Consider the following 22,241-nt stretch of genomic DNA (forward strand, 5'->3'; position numbering starts at 1 on the left):
AAACCTGTTTATCCTGGCTTTTGCTTCCACTCCTCAATTCCATATAACATAATGGGTTAATTCCCACGAAGAAGTTAACTGCTAGCAACCACTCATTTTCTTGCCTCCCTCCCTCAGGGTATTTGCCAAATTTCCTTGATCTTAAGACTCTGTGGTGCTTGTTAAACAATACATCCACTCAGGACAGTCCCCTGAAGCTCCTGATTCCACAGCTTTTGGTGAGACCCAGGAATTTGTGCTGTTAATGAGAGCCGCATGTGACGTTTTGATCAAGGAAGTTGGGGAAATACTCCTCTAACCTCCAACTGAATATCAGACACCTGTAACAGGGCGTGGCGATTACTCCTAAAGTAACTACACAAGGACAACATATAAATCAATAATTGCAAATGCGATCCCATGACTTGTACAGAATTTGAACACTAACCGCTTTTTAATAGAACATGGATCTCAAACATCTAGGTGTCTCAAATTGCAATGAGAGATACTGAAAAGGTATGTTGGTTGGGCCTTAGAAATCTGAGTTCTCAACATGGCTCTGACACCCAGTTGTCAATAGGCTGGGCAGGTTGCTTTGCCTCAGTTTCCCCACGTGTAAACTCCCCGCTGGTACAAAAATATGACATCCTTATTTACATCACTACTCTCTTTGACCCAGAATTTCTACCTCCAGGAATTCATCCCAAGCGTTAACCAGGGAAATATACAAGAAGGTCCATCATATTATGGTTTATGATGATGAAAAATTGAAAGTTTTTGTAATGTCTATCATTAGGAACAGTTAAACACTGATTTATCTAGACACTGAACATAATGCAACCCTAAAAATGGTAATGGAGATCTTTATGTTTGATACAAAAAATGTCCATGACATGTAAAATAGTAAAATCAGGTCACAAAGCATAACTTAAACTTTGATCCCAGGTTGTTGGTTTTAAGTGTGTGTGGTGTTTGTATAAAAAGTCCATAAAGTTACATATCTAAATATTAGCAGTGGAACAGTTACAGATGACTTTTTTCTTTTCTCTATATCCTTCTATAATTGTCTGCATTTTTTGCACTATGCTTAAACTTTTATACTTGGGGGAAATATACCATCCATTTTCTGTAAAGGTACTTTACAGGTACATTACATTGCCAGGGTAACATCCACCATAGCCAGGAGACTAGGGGTTACTTCAAGGAAAGGTGATACGAACAAAAGATATTCTTTCCTCAATAAAACCCACCACCTTCTTTCACTCTACATTGGAGTTGTAAACATTTCGCCCAAAGAAACTAATTTTGCCCAGTGTTATGGAGAAAAACACCAATTTACCCACCTGGAGCCAATTTCAAGGAACTCTGGTTTCATGGCAGGCCCGCAGAGCACCTGGTAGAACAACCGAAACACAAGTTATCAGAAAGGGCAGAACTATGCTTCCTTCAAGCCTTCCAGAAAGCCTCTCCTGTCCCAACTCCCTCCCTCTCAGCTGGGAGGGTTGGAGAAGACTCAGGTGTCTCCAGTCAGAGAGGGCAGGGCCACATCCTGTTTTCTGCTATAAAAAAAGCACAGAGGTGCCCACCCACCTACCTGGTTGATTTGGTGATACACTTGGCCATGGCCTGGAGACAGAAAAGAGATGGTGGGAGTCCCTCAAACTGGTTCAGAGCAGATTGGAGGTGAGTAATCCTGGCAGTGGAGGGAGGGGACATGATGGCCTTATCTGCTGAAATTCATTCCTCTTTAACTCTCCCTAATCCCCTTTTAGCACCTACAGGTCACTTTCTTTATTCTTCATCCTTGTGACTTCAGTGAATTCAATAGGTGTTATTGACTTGGAGAATCCTATCTTCCCAGGTATGCCCGATGGGTGACGGGAAATGCCCTTAGCATCTCTCTAACGGGTTGTAATTAGATAGCCAGGAAACTTAAACATGGCTTAGACAGTCTCCACTTACCCCCTTTCTTACCTTGATCAAGTCAATAGATTTTTCCATGGCTTACTTAGGGCTTGTTATACTAACTAAACAAAAGATCTTGCAAAACATCTGTATTACTTTCTACTCCCTCATTGCCTCAAGCTTTACGGGATCCAAAGAACGGCAAAACAAAATGCTAAGGAGCATTTTCAAACACAAACTCCTGCTTAAGGAAAGCACCAACGTAACAGACAGAATTGGAGCTGGTCCACTTAAAAGAGATTTTCAAACTTTCACCTGAGCAAGAGGATGTAGAGAAGCAGGTTATAGGTAGAATTTAGCCTTTTAAAAGTGTCCTTTGGCTTATGTAAGGCAGTTATTTGAAATTTAAGTAATCTCTGCACTAAATGTGGGTCTTGAACTCACGACCCCAAGATCAAGAGTCTCCCATGTTCTTCCACCTGACCCAGCCAGGTGCTCCATGTAAGGCATTTTTTTAAACTTCAAGTTGAAAAGTCTTTAGATAGAACTTTTGTTCTCCAATTCATCGCAGACCTACCACCCCACTTTCATCAGCTTCACTGTCAAGGTTCTAGCCTGGTCCCTGTATGCATGGTTAAACCTAGAATAGGTTTAACCCTGCAGAACATCAGAAAGCCGCAGCCCTTTAATTGATACCTTTCTTATAGTTAGTATCTTGCACTGTAGTTAGATCTTTTCCACCAATCTGTGAGCTCCTTGAGGGTGGGGGTCAAGATTTGCCTCTTTCAAATGGTATCCTTCCTTGATGCCTGTTGGAGAAGAGATGCCTCCATACACTTCTGTAGGAATCCTGCCTCCTACAGCTCAGAGATACCCCCAAATGCTTCCTTTGCTCTTCAGGTATTGTCATTTGCTATGAAAATAGAATGGCAGTGGAATTTTCAAGCAATATGGGCACCAAAAAATGGCATGCATCTGTGGTGGGTAGGTAATGTGTATATTCTTATCCTAGCCTTAGTAGAAAGCCCTTGGCTCAAGGCTAGCCCCATTTTTCAGGTGAACAGAATACACCATCGGGAGCAACTGGCATCCAATTGCCATGATGCCTTGGGGTCCCTGATTTGCATGATGCCACCAAGGGTGGAAGACGTTGTCTTTCCTTAGAAATTTGTCTTATCTCAGAATCCCCTGGGAAATTTTTAGTTGCAAATCACAGCATCTCCCAAAGCTTGCGTCCTCTCATCCAGATGGGACAATAAAAAGTAAAGTGATTTGAAGTAGCTTGGAAATGGATTGGCAGTCTTGACTGTGTGGCTTTGGTTTACTTTGTCACTGAAATGTACTTTTTGGCCCTTTGCTCTGGCTTCTGTAGAACCCTTTAGTTTTGAACTGTTGAACTGCACTTCTGTCCTGGACCCAGAAAAACTCATCCTGAAGGCCCCATATGAGAACTGTACCAGGAGAGTGGTAAGTAATCGCTTTGAGGAGTGATTTGGGAAGTAGTAACCTAGTAGTTACTACGAGTACCCCTACTAGTTAAGGATATAGGCTTGAGAGTAGAGCATTTATTCTCAACCAGGGGTGGTTAATGTTCATGGTGGTGGTGGTGGTTGGTTGTTTTTTTGTTGTGTTTTTTTTTGTTTGTTTTGGTTTCTTGTTTTTTCTTTTTCTTTTGCTTCTTGTTTTGTCTGCCCAGGGGATATTTGGCAATGTTTGGAGACATTTTAAAGACCTTATTGGCTGCCACAACTGGAGTGGGGGGCTATCTATACAAGCTGACGCTACCGCTAACTAGCCTACGTTGCACACGGTGGCCCCCTTTAACAGGGATTTTGGGTCTGAAATGCCAATAACGCTGAGGTTGACAAACCCTGAAGTTGGGGCCTTGGTGTGAGTCCTGGCTTTGCCACTATCTGGTTGTGATCTCTAGCAAGTGAGCTAACCTTTCTAAGCCTTTGCTTGCTCATTGGAAAAGGGGGATTATGGTACCCTCTCCAAAGGGTATCTAAAGATGAATGATAAGATGCAGAAGAAGAACTTGGCACAGCAACAAGATACAACAAATGCTCAAAATGAGCTATTTTGATCTGTAACCTCCATGGGAAAGGGAAGGCTATTTTGGTGCTGGCAAACAGAACTGCTATGCTATAAAAACAGGTGTGGGAAGGCAAGCAGCAGCTGAGCAATAGGGTTTTCTCTATTGCCAAGCAACGGTACTGCCTAATCAGGGTTATTGGGAGCAGTAAAAGAAAACCGTCAAGCAGTTCTCAAGCTTGCGGTGTGCAAAGAATCACTTGGAGAATTTGGAAAGTATAGACTTAGTTCATTTAGTTGATGACTTAGGTCTGAGGTACGTGGCAGAAATCTGCACATTTAACTGGCCCCTTCATCTAATTCCACAGTGAAGATCTTCAGTCGTTTTTTTCCTTTCTGAAATAGCCCTTACTAACTTTTAGAGAGCTTAGAGTTGCTTTCCTGTAAAACAAGGGTCTGCAAACTAAAACTTGTGGGTAGCTACATTTAGCCCATGGTGCATGTGTGTGATGGTCCTAGAGCTAAGAATGGTTAGGTTTTCAAGGACTTAAAAGAAAAAATGCAAGCTAGAAATCATATGTGGCCTAAAAAAGCTGAAAATATTGACTAACATTTTATAGAAAAAGGGTGGCTGTCCCTTACTTGGAACTATAAGTTCCCTAAACTAGGGCCAATACCAAAGTTGGCTCTGTCCAGCACCCAAAACAATGGCTGCTACATAGGTGCTCAATACATGTTTGAACGACTTGGGTAGAGGCCCCAAATTAGCCAGCACCATGAGTCTGATATCTAGAAGGGCTAGCTGTAGAGTCTGTTGATAGAGGAATGAGGTATCTTCCAGAACTCGCGGTACTGGTAACCTCAAGAGTTTTGCCACTCAGCTGGGTCCAATGGTATTCTGGAATTGCCTTTCCCACGGATGTTCCAGAACTCACTGTTGTTACCATGCCATTTACACACAGCTTGGCCGGCACCAGATAACTGTCAAACTCACAGACAACAATGCTATTTCAAGACCTATGGCTTTCATATATCAGATCAGCTGTCCCATTGTGCAAGCAGAAGAAACCCATGAACATGCAGGAGCCACTATCTGCAAAAAGGATTCCATGTCTGTGAGTGAAGAGGCGGACTGTTTCTCATGGCTGCTGCAGGGGAAATGTGGTGGTCTACACAGAACTGGGGTTAGGAACAGGATCAGGATTACAATCCTGTATTCACTAATTTGTTGTGTAGCTTTGGATTGATTTCTTAACCACACTGAGCCTTTGTTTCCAAGTCCAAAGTAGGGGACAATAATATCTCATAGGTGGCGCTGAGAATTGAGAGGGTACATACAGTGCTCAGCAGCACATCATACCTGGCAGTAGAAAAGATTCCATTGGTAGCTGGACTCACATTAATAATCATTTGACAAACTGACTAGCTATCATCCTGTCCCAGGTTCTATGCCTAGACGATAGGATATAGTAAAAAAGCAACACATTCCAATCACATATTCAGGAATTTTATAGTCTAATATAACTAATATTGATAATGGACAAATAAAATATATTCATACTTTGTTAGAACAATGATAGAACTGCATGGCTTGACCTAATTCTTGATTTGTATGGATGAAGGTAAAAAAATGTGCATCTAAGAATCCAGTGTCTTAAACTTAAAACTGGAAGGGAGCTTAGATCTTCCAATTGCCTTATGGCATCAGAAGCTCAGAGATGAAATGATACCTAAGGGCACAGTCAGTTTTCGTGACTGGGCCTGTACCTTTTCTTAGTATACCCCACAATCAGGCCTCTTGGTGTAAGAACTACACAGCAGTTGCTCTGGGTGTTTTGCACATACTGCTAGGTAGCGTGATTTCAGAAACTTACTCCTCCAAATCAAAGCCTCACATCATGGTTTCTTTTCTTCCAGTTTACCTTTAATGTTATTCCTGGCATGGCTGATGAAAATGCGGTATGGAAGTAACTTTTTAAATTATAGACCTATGGGGCGCCTGGGTGGCACAGCAGTTAAGTGTCTGCCTTCGTCTCAGGGCGTGATCCTGGCGTTGTGGGATCGAGCCCCACATCGGGCTCCTCTGCTGTGAGCCTGCTTCTTCCTCTCCCACTCCCCCTGCTTGTGTTCCCTCTCTCGCTGGCTGTCTCTCTGTCGAATAAATAAATAAAAAATCTTTAAAAAAAAAATAAATTATAGACCTAAGTAACCTTTAGTTTCATAGTAAAGGTAACCTAACTTCAATTCTGATTTAAAATATTAACTATGGGATGCCTGGGTGGCTCACTCTGTTAAGCATCTGTCTTCAGCTCAGGTCACGATCCCAGGGTCCTGGGATCCAGTCCTGCATAGGGATCCTTGCTCAGTGGACAGCCTGCTTCTCCCTCTGCCTGAGGTTCCCCATGCTTGTGTGCGTGCGCTCGCGTGCTCTCTCTGTCACTCTCTCTGACAAATAAATAAAATCTTTAAAAAAGAATAAATGAAATAAAATACTAAATAGATTAATAGTCTTAGGTTAAGGTGAGCAGCAGACCTCTAAATGAAACTTCTGTCTTTAGGATCCCAAGACTCTGATGAGATGGTTCATGGAGGTTGGTGATGGTGCAGAAGCCCAAAATCTGACTCTTCAGCAGGCCGAGGCACAAGGATATAATCTCCTCTTTGATAACCACAAGCTAAGCGTCCAAATGTCACTCAATGCCACTGGAGTGACTCACTATGCGGTAGGTGTGAATTTTCTTGTACCACCACCCAAGCACAGACCAGTATTTCTAAATTCAAGTGTCATCTCAACCATGTCTTCAAATGAACTGAGAATATAGTTGATTTAACAGGTATCTTAATGCCTGCCATGTGCTAAGCCCTGCACTGAGGACTAAGGATATAAGGGTGAACAAAACAGATCCATTCTTCCCATAGATGTATATTTGCTCTATAATGTGAAAGAAGGTGGTACTAAAGTCTTCTATGAATTAAGGTGTTCTGTTTTATCATATTCCTATAATACAGTTCTGCTGTAGCAATTGGTACTTTTGGGGCCAACAATCAACTCATTAAGTTAATGAGTTAATGTGCCAAAGTACTTTGAACAGGTCCTGGCACCTAAGCAAGCACTTAAATGCCATCCATTTTAACAAGAACAGTCCTGTTACACATTGAGTATAAACTGTGTGTGGAGACCTGCAGACCTTTTCTCTGAATGCTATTATCATAAAATCAGCTTTTGCTCACATCTGCCTAGAAATCACCTACAGGTCCTATCCGTAGACAACACTAACTTGCCAGATGTGAGGAAATAGAAGGTTTTAAAACTAGAACATCTGACGAATAGTCACAGGACAAAATGCTTAAATTCTACTCGGGCCAAAATGGTGCCCCATACTTGAGTATTTGCTCTGACTATTCTTCCAGCATTGGTTAGAAATTCAAGTAAATGGATGGCTTTAGAAATGTTTCTCCACCCCCACCCCACTCTGCCCTCAGCAAGGTAACAGTCACCTCTACACAGCGCCTCTGAAGTTGATACAAGAATCTCCTGGGCAGAAGCTCATCTTAACAGCACAAGTGCTTTGTGTGTCAGGTAAGGTCCTAGGAAAGGGCAACTCCAGTTGTGGGAGACACTGTTCCAGGGGCTTAAAGCTGATCATCGACATTGTGTCGGCCATTCCTTCTAGATCCCGTGACCTGTAATGCCACACATGTGACGCTCACCATACCAGAGTTTCCTGGGAAGTTAGAATCTGTGAGCTTTGAAAACAGGAGCTTTGCCGTAAGCCAGCTGCGTGACCATGGGATCGATAAGGAAGAATCCAAGGGCTTGAGATTGCACTTCAGCAAAACTCTTCTCAAAATCAAAGTAGGTTCCTATCATGAGCCACTGAGCTTGATGGAAGCCTGGTTTGAAGCACAGTCTTTAGGTAACCCTCATAGAGCTGATCACTTGACCATAGATTCTTATTGTCCATATAATGGATTCAAACTCCGGAAGGCCTCATGTGAGCACTTTGCCTAAGTGAATTCTCAAGTAACTGAAATTCACTCTCAAATACCAAGCCTCTTTGAACCACTGCAATAGAGGTTTTCTTGCTTTTTTTACCCCCCTCAGTTCATTAAACTGCTTTGAAGTTGCTAATGATGACCCTCTTACACCCTATTAAAGATAGAACAGCTTGATCCAAACAAAAACATCCTCAACTGTTCTCACTGAGGCCATTCTTGACAGATGCAATTGCCAGGGACAGCGGAGAGTAATCTTATGTCGGGGTATGTGTGTTTTGCAATAACATCTGACAGCATTTGTAGAGTCCTTTTTACTCAGACCTGGCTTGGCAGAGCACTCAGCTCTTTGGAATCTGATCTGTTAATTCAGGCTCTAGTGTCCAGTACAAAGAGCATGTAGAGCTGGGTATCTCAGGGCATGAGTTTAAAGCAATAAATTTCCTGCCTAGGAAAGCATCCTGATCAGGAGAAGTGATAGGCACTCTCTTGTTCTGGTTTAAAGGGAAACCAGATTAATTCTGGAGTGTGCCCTATAGGTATTCGGTGTACTTCCTTCCTGCCTCACTGTGGACCGTTCTGGGCCCCCATGGCTGTGGCTGCTAATCGACATTCTTGTCTCCTTTCAGTCCTCGGAAAAATGCCTACCCTATCAGTTCTACTTAGCTTCACTCAAGCTGACCTTTGCCTTTAAAATGGAGACTGTATCCATGGTGGTTTTTCCCGAGTGTGTCTGTGAGTCACCAGTTTCTATAGGTAAGAAACTTTTCTCCCTTAGTTCTTGTGTATACGGGAAAACAAAGAGGTTCAGGCTCTATATTGCTTATACTCTGAGGAAACTGATCAGATTAGAAATCTCCGTGTAGCTGCTATAACAGAGCCTAAGAAGATAATACTCCAAAGTATACATACGGGTAGATCTCACTCTAACGGATCCATGTTTAAATAGCCTGGATATTTTCTGCATTAGGAGACTGAGCCCACCATCTAAGTAAGATTGATTCTAACCTGTAACTAGAAGGACTACGAAAGTTTAAAAGACTTCCCCCAAATACCTACAAATTCCTCAAGGACATGGAGTTGGTATTTGTTGTTCAGTATTGGCTCTGCCCCTGTGCTTCTTATTTACCGACCCGTTTCTGGTCAAGACAATAGGAAAAACTAGTTCCTGCATCAGCTACCCCCCACCCCCATTCCCTTCCCCAAACCACTCAGGACTTGCGAGTCTTGAAAGAAGGAACATAATGACACAGGCATTACACTTGAAGCCATAATCTAACCCTCCATTCACTTCAGGCCCTCAGGGTTTTCTCACAGGTCTCTTCACCCACACTTGAAGGTTGGTAGATGGCCATTAACATGGCAGACATGTTTCTTTAAACTCTTATCACCATCTAGTTATAGGTGACTTGTGTACCCAGGATGGGTTTATGGATGTCAAGGTCTACAGCCACCAAACAAAACCAGCTCTAAACTTGGATACCCTCAGGGTGGGAGACTCCTCCTGCCGACCTACCTTCACGGTTCCATCTCAAGGGCTGATACTGTTTCACATCCCTCTGAAGGGATGTGGAACAAGACATAAGGTGAGTGCCAGCAGATGGTGAGGTGTTAAGACTGGACTGTAAGATCACTGGTCACCCCCTTCTAACCTTTCTCTAATTTTAAGTTCAAGGATGACAAAGTCATCTACGAAAATGAAATACATGCTCTCTGGGAGGATCTCCCACCACACACAATTTCCAGAGATAGTGAATTCAGGTGTGATGCAATTGCTGCTTCTTAAGCTCTACATTAAATTAAAGCAGTCTTCTAAAATTCTTAACACCTCACCCTTCCCCCTAATACATTACAGAATGACCGTGAAATGCCATTACAGCAGAGATGACCTGCTAATAAACACCGATGTCCAAAGTCTACCTCCTCCAGTGGCCACAGTGAAGCCAGGTCCACTTGCCTTGAGCCTGCAAACCTACCCAGGTGAGACATCACAACCTGAGAAATCCTGCTTAAATACTTTCAGGGAAGTCTTTCCCAACCTGAACTTTCTGATGCTGCCAGACTAATGGAGCAGTAGTGATCCTTTAGCTCCTATTGCAACCATCAACAACTTGAGTACTGAGGGTGTTTCCATTCCATTTCAGATAAATTCTACCTTCGACCTTATGGGGACAAGGAGTACCCTGTGGTGAGATACCTCCGCCAACCCATTTACCTGGAACTAAGAGTCCTAAATAGGGCTGACCCCAACATCAAGCTGGTCTTAGATGATTGCTGGGCAACACCCACCGGAGACCCAGCCTCACTCCCCCAGTGGAATATTATCATGGATGGGTAGGTATTCTCTACCCATAAAGGTAGCTCAGCTAATCAAAAGTGGTCAGTGAAGGGGCACCCAGCTGGCCGAGTCAGTAGAGCATGTGACTCTTGATATCGGGGTTGTGAGTTCGAACCCTATGTTGGGGGTAGAGATTACTTAAAAAAAAACTTTTTTAAAAAAACAAAAACAAAAAACAACTGACAATGAAGAGAAGATAAACTCTTGGGTTTCTGAATAGTACTGTCACAAAGGCCCTGATCTTTGTCTGTGTTCATTAGTAATCAGTCCTTAGTCCAATAGCGTGACTCATGCTTTCCTCTGACCCTTGAATTTAAGAGAATCGGATCCTCCCCAAGGATGAATGACTCTAACACTCCTGATCTAGGGAGAATAGATCTCCAGTTCCTCTTCTACCATGTGCCAGGCATGGTGCTATGTACTCCACATAGATTATTTGAACCTCATCACTCTGTGAAAGATACTAGCCACCTCACTTCATGAAGAAACCCAAGCTTGCTGCTTAAATAACTAGCACAAAGTAATATTTAGTAAATGGTGGATTTGAAAGCCTATCTGACTCTAGCCTGAAGACCATATGCTCTGAAGTTGTAACTACACACACTTGTAAATTGGTATTTGGCCTCCGAGCTCTGCCTGCAGGGGTTTGCACCTGGATGGAAACTGCACATTACCTTCCTTGAAGCTGTTGTAATCTGTTGCTAAGCTCTTAAACTCCAGGTACACTACTGTGCCAGGATTATGTGTAGCCCCACCTAACATGCGATTTTCTTTATAGCTATCATCCTCAGCTATCAAAGAGATAAAATAGCAGGAGTTCTCTACCTTCTTTGTCCCTGACCTATACGAACTGCCTGGGACATACTGGGCACTCAGATTCGTAGGAAGAATTAAGCCAGTGTGAAGAACTACACAGAAAACTTGTAGCTCCTGATAGGTTTAGCTGGCAAACAAATAAGTACTTAAATTGGATAGGCCAAGTCAAAGTATATTAAATAGAAGGTACAGGTAGAAGGTAGAACAATTCTGAAGGTGTTAGGATACATGTGGGCTGACTTTGGGCAAATGTTGAGTCAAACCTTGGGGGATCATGTGGCTGATGGTCTTCCCTGCTGTGTGTCTCCCAGCTGTGAAAACAACTTGGACAACCACAGAACCACCTTCCATCCAGTTGGCTCCTCCGTGACGTATCCTAATCACTATCAGAGGTTTGATGTGAAGACCTTTGCCTTTGTAGCAGAGGCCCAAGTGCTCTCTAGCCTGGTAAGCGATTAAGTCACCCCGGGACAGGCTGAATGTGAGCACATCGGTTCCACTTCACTCTTCTCTTATCTCTAGGTGTACTTCCACTGCAGTGCGTTAATCTGCAATCAACTCTCTCCCGACTCCCCTTTGTGTTCTGTGACGTGCCCTGTGTCATCCAGACACAGGCGAGGTAAAAATTTCAAGTCCCTGTTACTGTGAGTCCTCAAAGCAAGCCTTATCCTTTCAGAATTGGAAACGAGAAGAATGAGTGCTGTGGGGTGCCTGGCTGGCTGAGTCAGTAGAGCCTACGACTCTTGATCTTGGGGTAGTGGGTTTGAGTCCCACGTGTGGTAGAGAGTTCATATAAAGAAAAAAATTTAAAAAACAAAAAACTCACGGCTTCGTTGGGACTCATCACACAGTTCCAAGAAACCTTCTCAGCCCGGTCCGCCCTGCCCATACAATACGGCTGAGATGGCAAGTTCTTAATCAGACTATGGGCAAGCTTGGTTTTGGACGTGGACTGGAGCCTGATCTTTTGCAGATGTGACTCTGAAAAGTTACTATTGCAGAGTCTAGGTGGACTGGGAACTTAATCTTCTTGGGACATTCTTGGAGAGTTTATCCTGTTTTTACAGTAAGGTATATAATATGCCCTCTGCTGCAAAAGTGGGGAAAACCCACATAGAGCAGGGGGCTCGGTAGAGATGTGCTCTAAGAAGGCCATCGACACACCTCTCTCTACTAGTCACTATTCCAGAGGTCAGACACTAACTCCATTTTCTGTCCCCAGCCACAGGCACCACTGATGAAGAGAAAATGACAGTAAGTCTCCCAGGACCCATCCTCCTATTGTCAGATGGTTCTACACTCAGAGGTATGGATTTAAAGCCTAAGGCACTTCCTGGACTCAAGTTCTTAGCTTTTATGTGAAATTTAACTATGCGTAAATAATACATGCTTATGGGTAATCCTAAGTAATAAAGTCTCTCTTCCTAGCCATACCTTTAAGTTTCTTGGGTACTCTTCCAAAAATCCCCCTTAAAAAAAATATCTTAATGCAAGTAGAATCATCATACCCTATGTTTTTGTTTTTTTTTTTAAAGATTTATTTATTTTAGAACACAAACTGAAGGGGCAGGGAGAGGGGGAAAGAATCTCAAGCAGACTTTGGCTGTGCATGATTATCTTGAGGGCTCCAACTCAAGACCCTGAGATCACAACCTGAGCCAAAACCAAGAGTTGGACACTTAATCAACTGAGCCACCCAGGCACCGCCAGGATATCTTTCTAGAAGTGAAACTATTAGGTTAGAAGGCATGAGCCTTACTACTCTCAAACTTTAGTCTGTACTAGATTGTGTTCCTGTTAATATCCCACATCTTCATCCCAGATGGTCTTAATTATAGGCCTACAATTTGAAAGTAAGCTGTCTTAAATCCCTAACAACCTGCAAGGAATCATGCACTCGGGACCGTCTCTATTAGTGCCATAATGTTAAATGGGCTGATAGAGTAAGGTTCTTTCCTGGTGTGGGCTCATCTGATTTTAGATTAATGAAAGCAAGTAGGAAGTAGGAACAGCTGCGGGAGCAGAGCAGCGAGAGGAGGAGGAGGTCGGCTCAAAGAGTAAGACTACATACCCTGTTGTAAGCTTCCTAAATGAGTCCTTTGAGGCTTAATTTCACCTCTCTGGGGGAGCCTCAGGCTTTGACTTACATCTTTTGATTTAAATGATCTTAAGACTTGAATGTCTGCTTCCTTACCAGATGCTGTGGACTTGAAAGGGCTCGGGGCAGCCGGATATGTTGCTTTTAAGACTGTGGTGGCTGTGGTTGCCTTAGCAGGCCTGGTGACAACTCTAGGCCTCATTAGCTACCTGCGCAAGAGAAGAACCATGATGTTAAATCACTAAGGATTTTCAAATAAAGTGGTTGAAGTAAGCTGCCTGCTTTTACCTCATTAAACCTACATGGAGTTCAAGGATTGCTTCTTACAGTCACACTTGTAGAGGGAATGTAGAACCTTCCCACAATCCTAACGGGCTTTGGCTGTGTAGATGCGCATAAGGAAATTAAGGACTTACTTGCTTCCTGCCATTCAGCGTTCTCTGCCCTCCACTCACAAAAGTGGCAGTGCCAGAAAATTCAATCAGCAGTGGGTCTTAGCTACAGCCCAGCTCTGGAGACTAGTCTCTCACTCCTCCATTCATATATGCAAGATGTGGAGACAAGAGGTCACCGTTAGTCATTGGCATGATTTCCCTTCCCTAGAACAGCAGGGTAACCAGGGGTTCCCAAGGAATTAATCTAGTGTTCTGCTTCAATATTTCCTAACTCAAATTACCCTTCGAAAGAAACTTTCCCTGAGAAGTTGAAGGTATTCAGTTACGTTGTTCCCTGTATTCATTGTGCAACTGGAGGCCAGCAATCTCCCTTGGCGGACGGAAAAGAATATAAGGTTTTGGTTTTCTTAGGTGCAATTACAACATTCCCAGCCTCATTAAGACTCCACAGCCGCACACCAACCCCTTAGCTGAGCCTGGAGAGCGGCTTTCCTACTACTTACACTTTATTCCCTCCTCCTGAGCCTTTTTCCCCTGAGGGTCCCCCAGCTTCTACACTGCAATTATGTCAATAGGACTAGTGTTAGTCTGTTAGAGCTACAGTGTGAAGCTATCTTCAAGATAACAAATACAGAAATGAACTCACTTGTATCCTACAAGTAGAAAAAGCCTAGATAGAAATGAGGACTTCTGCTTGGAAAAAAGTCATAAAGCTTTTTTTTTTTTTTTTTAATGTTAATCACCATACAAGACTTCATTAGTTTTTGATGTAATGTTCCATGCTTTATTGTTTGCATGTAACACCCCGTGCTCATTGCAGTACGTGTCCTCAATACTCATTACCATGCTAACCCATCCCCCCACCCCCCAATATCTGTATCGGGCTGGGAGGTGAAAACAACGTCTTCAGTGTGTTGTGTACTTGTTCAACCCTCAACTGGGAGTAGTCCTACTCTGGCTTTTTTAAAACTTGAGCAAAGAATATTACATACATTTAATAGTGGATTCTTCCTTCTCTTCCAACACCTTCTCCTTCTAAATCCTTTGCTTAGATTAATATGTTAGAACTCAGCCCTTGTATGGGGAAGGAAACCACTCACATTTCGTGAAAGATCTGGTCATTCTAGAGTAGTAGGGTCAAAAGTTCAAGTTATCTCATCAAAGCCATGCTTTGGATATTGCTTTAGAAGGGAATAAGGCCTTAATCGGCCAATGATAAATGGTCTTGGAGTCCAGCTTTTCTGTGACTGACAAGGTACGTGTTACACATTAGAACCAGAAACCTTGCATGTGCTGTATTTTTTAAATGGCATTTAAAAGTTGGCCACTGAAGGGGCTTCCTGATCCCCTGTGGTAGAGTGAATAATGACCCCAACAGGTCCCCCACATATTGCCCAGACTCTGAATATTCTACGTGGTCCCAGTGGACTTTGCAGATGTGGCAAAGGGTCCTGACAGGGGGATATTATCCAATAAGGACCAATCAGACAGGGCCTTATAAAAAGGGCAGAAGGATCAGAGTCAGAAGATGTCCCAAAGGAAGCAGAAATCAGAGTGATGGGGGCCACAAGCCATGGAATGTGGGCAGCCAGTATTAGCTGGGGATGGCAAAGAAATGGGTCTCCACTAGAGCCTCAAGGAACACAGCCCTGCTGCCCCATTTTGGACTTCTGAATTCCAGAGTTGTAAAATAACCTGTATTTTAAGCTACGAAGTTTGTATTAATTTGTTACAACAGCAGTAGGAAACAAATACAGCCTCTAATGAGTCCCTACCAACATCAATTTGCTAGAAATGCACACATTTTACAAAAGAGGAACTTGGGCCCTAGGGTATCTTGTCCAAGATATAAGAGCTTGATGAAGGAGCTGGAGCCTCTCTCCTCCAAGTCGGTCAGTTTGTGCAGGGTGACAGGTCAGGATCACAGTGACCTGTCCTCCAGACTGCCCCCACAGCAGGCCTCGCTCGGTTCTGATGTTTGCCTCAAATACTGGGGCAGAATTCAGAGAAAAGCTAAGCTAGCTATGGAGCAGCTACTGGGATGAACACTTGTTGCCATGGTAGCCTGGAACAAGTACAACGAATGATTGACTCAAGTTATGTTCTCAATTTCTGAAGGTACACATCCTACTGTACATGGGGGAGGCAGCCTAGCGCTGTGAGGAGAGAGTGAGCTCAAATCCCAAGAGGCTGCTCCTTCACCCAAACTCTGTGCTTGCAATCTTGCTTATGCAGTAGGGATGAGCCATAATTGTAATACAGGTCCCAGGAGGTAAATGAGGGGCATGTGGGTTCTAACACTCTACCCGATGGTTTGGAGAGTAGAGGTTACAGGGGCTGGGAATGGACCTGCATGCCTTGGGAAATCTCCTCTAATATTGAACTTTCCTTCCCTGCCCCGTTCTGCTGACTCAGGCAGTTTTATGAAATTTGTCGGGTTCTAGAATAAGAGCTGGGTTTGAGTTCTGGACCTCTGTCTCTCTTGCTGTGCAACCTTAGACAGGTAGAACGATCTCTGGGCCTATTTCCACATCTGTGAAAAGAGAATAAAGCCTACTTTGGTAAAAACCCCAAACCCGAAAAACCTACTTTGGGGGCACCCGATGGCTCAGTCAGTAGGACATGTGACTCTTGATCTTGGGGTTGTCAGTCCAAGCCCCATGTTGGGTGTAGACACAAAATCCTGGGGCACGCGGGTTGGGCATCTGCCTTCTACACAGGTCATGATCTCAGGGTCCTGGGATCGAGCACCATGTCGGGCTCCCTGCTCGGCGGGGAGCCTGCTTCTCTCTCTCCCTCTGTTGCTCCCCCTGCTTGTGCTGTCTCACTCTTTCTCTGTCAAATAAATAAAATCTTTAAAAAAAAAAAATCTTAACAAAAACCAAAACCTACTTTGAAAGCACATGAGGGTTCAAGGAGATAGCCAGTAGTCAAAATCTTGGTGTATGTGCTGCCCAGTCAGCATTGGAGCCATCTAAATAAAACGTCAGAGATAAAATTATAAGCAACTGAAGGTTGGATAAAGCTATGTGCTAGATGAGAGATGCTTAATCAGGCACATATTTTGAAAAATATACATGTCCTGGCCCCACCTACTAAACTAGAATCCTTAAGGAGGGGGGGTCTAAGCATGTTTAGGTTCTGTGGGAGGCCAAATAATGGCCCCAAAATATCCATGTCCTAATCTCAGAAACCTGTGAATGTTTCCTTCCCTGGGAAAAGGGACTTTACATACATGATTAAGGGTTCTGGATGGGGAGATTATCTGGATTATCCAGGTGGGCCCTAACTGCAATCACAGGGATCCCTATAAGAGGGAGACAGGGTGAGATCTGACCACAGAAAGGAAAAGGCAATGTGACGATGGCAGCAGGGACTGGAGTGATGCACCATGAGGACAAGGGAGGGGCTACCAGCTGAGGAAATCAGATGGACACTAGAAGCTCAAGGAGTTCAGGAAAAGGACTCTCCTCTAGAGCCTTTAGAAGGAACCAGCCTCCCTGGCACCTGGACTTTAGCCCAGAGGAACTGATTTCAAACTTCTGACCTCCAGAATGAATTGGTTATTTTCAAGCTACTGACCTTGTGGTAATTTGTTACAGCAGCAAGAGGAAACTAATACAGGCTCCTCCAGTGATTCTGACATACACCCCTGGGTAAGAATCACGGCCGGCAAACTTTGTCACAGAGAACATGTTACAAACTCACACTGTTGCTCACACACAGAGACTAAGAACATGGGAGCAGTTTGTTGTTTTACTTGGCATTTTCAAGTTGCAACCAGCTTCATTTCTAAGCCATAGTATATCCTGGTGGAATTGAAGAATTGCTGAGAACGCAAGTCCATCCTGAGATGGGGATTGAAGTTGTAACCCACTGAGGTACCATAATGGGAATTACCTTTCATGGCAGTCACTACTGTGCCAAGAAGCAGAAAACCCATGGGGTTACATTGCTACTGGCTTGAAGGTGGTGGTGCATGGAGTGGGAGGGTACCTTACTGTTGGCAGGACAGGGGGTCAGCAGAAGGTAGAACATGTAGTGCATGGCATATCCGTAGCAGCTTCCACCTGATGAGTCAATGGACTCCAGTGTGTGTAAGCTGGGCTCCCAGGTAGCCTAAGTACCAGTTCTTCTCTTGAGAGATTTCCCTGCCAGAGGTTAGAGTTCTCGCTAACCTCTCCTTGACCCTGACCTTTGATCACACAACACCCATGAAACCTTGCTCTGTGAATAAACACAACTAAAACACTCATGAGTGAGCAGGGACTGATAGTGGAGTGTAGGCTGCTTAATGAAAAAGGGTTTCCTTCCCCCTTTCTTTTCCTGTGATATTATGATTTATAGTAAGAAATATATATTTGGTCTTTGTCCCCATGCAGCGCAGAGCTCCTAAAACACTTTGAATTTCCTAAGCATTGAGAGCAATTAAGGAGCCTTTTGTTACATTAATAGATGACTTTGGGAAAGCCCCTAGATAACCTAGAGAAGGGGGCTGGTTGTCACGGAAACCAATCTTGAATAGTGGGTAGAAACTTTCAGTCTCACCCCGTTGATTTCTGGGACTTGGCCAGTGACTTAACTGATCACACCTATATAACGAAGTTTCCATTAAAACCCAAAAGCAGAGGGTTCAAAGAATTCTGTTCCAGGTTGGAGAACACATGGAGATTTGGGGAGAATGGTGTTTTCGAGAGGACACGGAAGTTTCTTGTCCTTTCTCCATCCCTGTGCATCTCTTCCATCTGGCTGTTCCTGAGTTACATCCTTTAACAATAAACCAGTAATCTAGTAAGTACACTGTTTCTCTGAGTTCTACGGGACGCTCTAGCAAATCAATCAAACCCAAGGAGGGTGTCATCAGAACCTTCCATCTATAGCCAGACCATGAGAAGCACAGGTAACCACCTGGACTCATGACTGGCATCTGAGGCGGGGTGGGGTGGGTAGGGACAGTTTTGTAGGACTGAGCCCTTAACCTGTAGGATCTGATGCTATCTCCAGGTAGACAGTGACCGAATTCAGTTGAATTGTAGGACACCCAAATGGCACCAGCTTGGTGGTGTGGGGAAACCCACATGCACGTAGCACTGGGTCCCAGAATCCTCATTCTCTCCCCATCCTCTTCTTATCTAATAAGAGAACTTTGACTCTGTTCTGGAATGGCATAGTATATCCCTATGGTGCTAAATAATCAAGATAAAGTGTCATTCCCTTTGCAGATCAGCTACCAGCAGGCATAAGGTTCTGTTCAATGAGATTTAAAGGGATATTGGAAGGGAGGCATCTGTCTTTTTCTTCCTTGTTAAAAAAGAAAAAAGTATGTAAGGCTAGCCCCTTTTATTCTTGTCTGTGGATATGGTGGTGTGATATTGTGATTCTTTGAGCTGTGGCAGCCATCTTGTGACCATGAGGAAACAAGCCTAATGACACTATCTGAGAATGGTGCAGTAAAAACATGGAAAGCCTAGACTCCTGATTACTTCATTGTGTTTCCTGAATCAACCCTGCAATCACTTGCATCTTGTTAAAAAGAAAACCACAGGCCCCCAAAGGAAGTAACTCGTGCTAGGCAAGTCACCAAACCAGAGATTAATACCTAATCTAATTGCAGTTTTACCCCCCCCCACCCGACCCCAGAAATGAAGTCCTAACTGGTTAGTCAGGACTTCTCTAGTCAACACCAATGAGGTAATCTGTCACATGGGTCCTCTCCATTCCCCCAAAGGAAGATGAGGTCACCTGCGTAAGACTCCCAGCCCTCCCCGCTAAGGGAAAGTGACCTTGCCTAAAGCAATTTCCTTTTGCTAATAACTTCTTTGCTCCACCCTCCTTCCTATGAAAACCTTACATTTTCTACGACTCCTCAGAGCTCCCCTCTACATGCTAGATGGGGTTCATGACTCGCTTCATAAAACCTGTTAGATCTTCAAGTTTACTCAGTTGAAATTTTGTTCTTTAACAATCTTTCATGTTTAGTGAGATGCTAAGGATTCCTATTTTTTTAAGGGAGGCATTTTGTTTCTTGTAGGTAAAAGCATTCAAAATGATTCAGGATTAAAGAAGCTTTATTTTTAGGAGAACGACTACGGCTATAATTTGCATCTATAAGAACACACCAAGTTACATGTAAGCTTTCCTTTGGATTAATAGCCAAATTTGTACAAACTACAAATACGAACACCTTCTGTAAACAAATTCACTTTGCTTTGTCTCCCTCAAGGCACAAGAAGACCAGAGTCTTTTTCTGTTCATCTTTGGATGCCCACTGGTCCTTAAGGGAGGAAAATGATTTGACCAAAAATATAGTACAAAGAAACTTGATTCTATGAAAACGAGCAAAGGGAAACTCCACTAAATGCAGTCAGAAGGTTTTGGCAGTTGGGGCGCCTGGGTGGCACAGCGGTTAAGCGTCTGCCTTAGGCTCAGGGCGTGATCCCGGCATTATGGGATCGAGCCCCACATCGGGCTCCTCCGCTATGAGCCTGCTTCTTCCTCTCCCACTCCCCCTGCTTGTGTTCCCTCTCTCGCTGGCTATCTCTATCTCTGTCAAATAAATAAATAAAATCTTTAAAAAAAAAAAAAAAAAAAAGAAGGTTTTGGCAGGGGGAGCTCCCATGCCCTACTACTCCAAATCAACTGCAGACCCCACAAGAAGGGCTTGACTTGACTGTGAACATAGATACCACTCTTCTACTCCAGCCAGAGGAAGAGCTGCTTTCCTCATTCCCCACCCTCACCCACCAGGCAACAGCCAATGAGAAGCCACTATACTTTCAACTCCCAGTTCCCTCTAACGGACTTTTAGTTCATAACAACCTTCCTAACTTACCCCTTCTCTCCTTAAAAAAGCAAGCCTTGGGGCACCTGGGTGGTGCCATTGGTTAAGTGTCCAACTCTTGGTTTTGGCTCAGGTCATGATCTCAGGGTCGTGAGTTCAAGCCCCACACTGGGTTCTGCACTCAGCATGGAATCCACTTGAGATTCTCCCTCTCCCTCTGCCCCTCCCACTCACGTGCTCTCACTTTCTCTCTCAAATACATAAATAAATATAAATAAAAAAATAAACAAGCATGCCTTTCCTTTATTCCCTGGACTTGCCTACAGTTTTGCTGCAGCTTCTTTATCCCAGATTGCAATTCTCTTTTATTCCCAAATAAACACATCTTCTGCTGGTAAAATAACTGGCAGTGCCTATTTTTTGAGGTTAAGAATTCAAAGCGGACAGTACAGTCTCTTCACTTCCATACCTAGGGATGGATCCTCCCCTCCCTTAATTCTGTTAGGGTCAGAGGAGCAGGAAAGATGCCCTGAAGCAAACAATGGATACAGGAAACACGGGTGCCAGCCCTGGCGGTGCGGACTTACAGTGGCAGTGGGTAAAGCAGTGGCCCCTCTCTGGCCTCAGGTGTGCCATCTGTAGGAGGAGAGGATTGAAGAGGGCTTCTACGACCTTGCTACCCACGGTGTGGTCTGTGGAAGGCTTCCCTTGGGAGCTGGGAAGCAATGCAGAAACTCGGGTCCTGCTCCAGACCTACGGACTCAGGATCTGCCTTTTAGCAGGACCCCTTGTACAGATGCACGTTAAGGTTTAAGATGCACAAGTCCAAAGTTTCTTCCAGTTCTCAGGGCTGTTCTCTGCTGAGCCAGCTTCAGATCGCTGGATATGAGCTCCCTCTTCTGGTGCAACAATCAAGCACTTTCTTTAGGAAACATTTCTGTTCTATTTCCACCCTCTGGTAGTTGGGTTTTTTTTGTTTGTTTGTTTGTTTTTGTTTTTTTAAGGGTTTCAAATGGGGCTTGAAGCTCCAGCACCTAAACAGGGGCATAAGGTCTCCTGGCGCATGTGTATGGGGCCTTTCCTCCCAAGTTTTGGAAAGCCAACCAACACCCACTGTCCTCTCCAACCTGGATGACTCTCCGATTCCCAACTGCCAAGTAGTCCACCTTCCCCATGTCTCATGCTTGTCACTTCTGCTTTAACAAAAAAGCAGGGAGAGGGGAGCAAACCGAGCCCGAGCTGGCAGCCGATGATGGCGTTCTCGTGGTGTAGCCACTAGCCAGCTCTGAGACCTGTGGCAAATGATTCACCTGTTGGCCCAGTTTCCTCTTCTGCCAGTTGATGAGTATGGCAGGAAGATGGAACAGAGTGAACTCCCAAAACTGTTGTGACAGGTCAGAAACGGTAATGGGTATGAAAGGTCTTTGGAAACCTGATCTTTCCCAAATGTGAAGGAGTTTTCCTGATGCCATTTCTGTAACTGGCTGCTCTAGTGCAGACCTGGCTGATTCCAGCCTCATTCCAGATGAGCTCTGCTCTTGCTTAGCTTAACACTCTTAATTCTTGTTTGTCTCCATCAAGATTTCTCAACCCTGGCACTGACATTTGGGCCCAGATGATTCTTTTTGTAAGGGGCTGTCATGTGCATTGTAGGATGGTTAGCGGCATCCCTGGCTTCAGCCCCCAAGAAGCCAGCAGCACCCCCTCTCCCAAACACACACACAGTCATGACAGTCAAAAACGCCTCCACATGCTGCCAAATGTCCTGGGAAATAGGCTCTTGATTCACACTTCTTGGTCTTTTCTAGTCAATGGAAAATGTTGTTCAGGGATTTCTATGTTTAAGGTTGTAGAGTACCCAAAGTGAATATGTGGACATTGTTTCCATCCCCAGAGCAC

General features: G+C 44.1%; 2 protein-coding genes across 5 annotated transcripts in view; one reads left to right on the forward strand and one right to left on the reverse strand.

Moving 5' to 3' along the window:
* ANKS4B (ankyrin repeat and sterile alpha motif domain containing 4B) overlaps positions 1-22,241 on the reverse strand; it is a 44,324-nt gene that overhangs the window by 18,655 nt on the left and 3,428 nt on the right. For 2 of the 4 annotated variants that reach the window (XM_087869925.1, XM_087869921.1), the window contains one exon: positions 1,323-1,372. In XM_087869925.1, the coding sequence (XP_087726051.1) occupies positions 1,323-1,372 (50 nt within the window). Of the gene's footprint in view, positions 1-1,322; positions 1,373-13,262; positions 13,378-16,453; positions 16,536-22,241 lie in introns of those variants that run through there. The other 2 variants (XM_045776425.2, XM_045776424.2) reach the window with 2 other exon arrangements.
* ZP2 (zona pellucida glycoprotein 2) lies at positions 1,588-13,411 on the forward strand. The gene is made up of 18 exons (XM_045776421.2): positions 1,588-1,662; positions 1,752-1,840; positions 2,785-2,868; positions 3,257-3,351; positions 4,881-5,033; positions 5,836-5,877; positions 6,477-6,641; positions 7,402-7,498; positions 7,593-7,774; positions 8,544-8,670; positions 9,313-9,500; positions 9,584-9,675; positions 9,770-9,894; positions 10,059-10,248; positions 11,380-11,515; positions 11,591-11,687; positions 12,291-12,374; positions 13,266-13,411. Exons 1-18 carry the CDS (start codon positions 1,601-1,603, stop codon positions 13,409-13,411), a joined length of 2,154 nt encoding a protein of 717 aa, XP_045632377.2. The 5' UTR covers positions 1,588-1,600.

Source organism: Ursus americanus, chromosome 2 (genome assembly GCF_024610735.1).
Source record: "Ursus americanus isolate L20-20 chromosome 2, mUrsAme1.1.p, whole genome shotgun sequence".
Lineage (NCBI taxonomy): Eukaryota > Metazoa > Chordata > Mammalia > Carnivora > Ursidae > Ursus > Ursus americanus.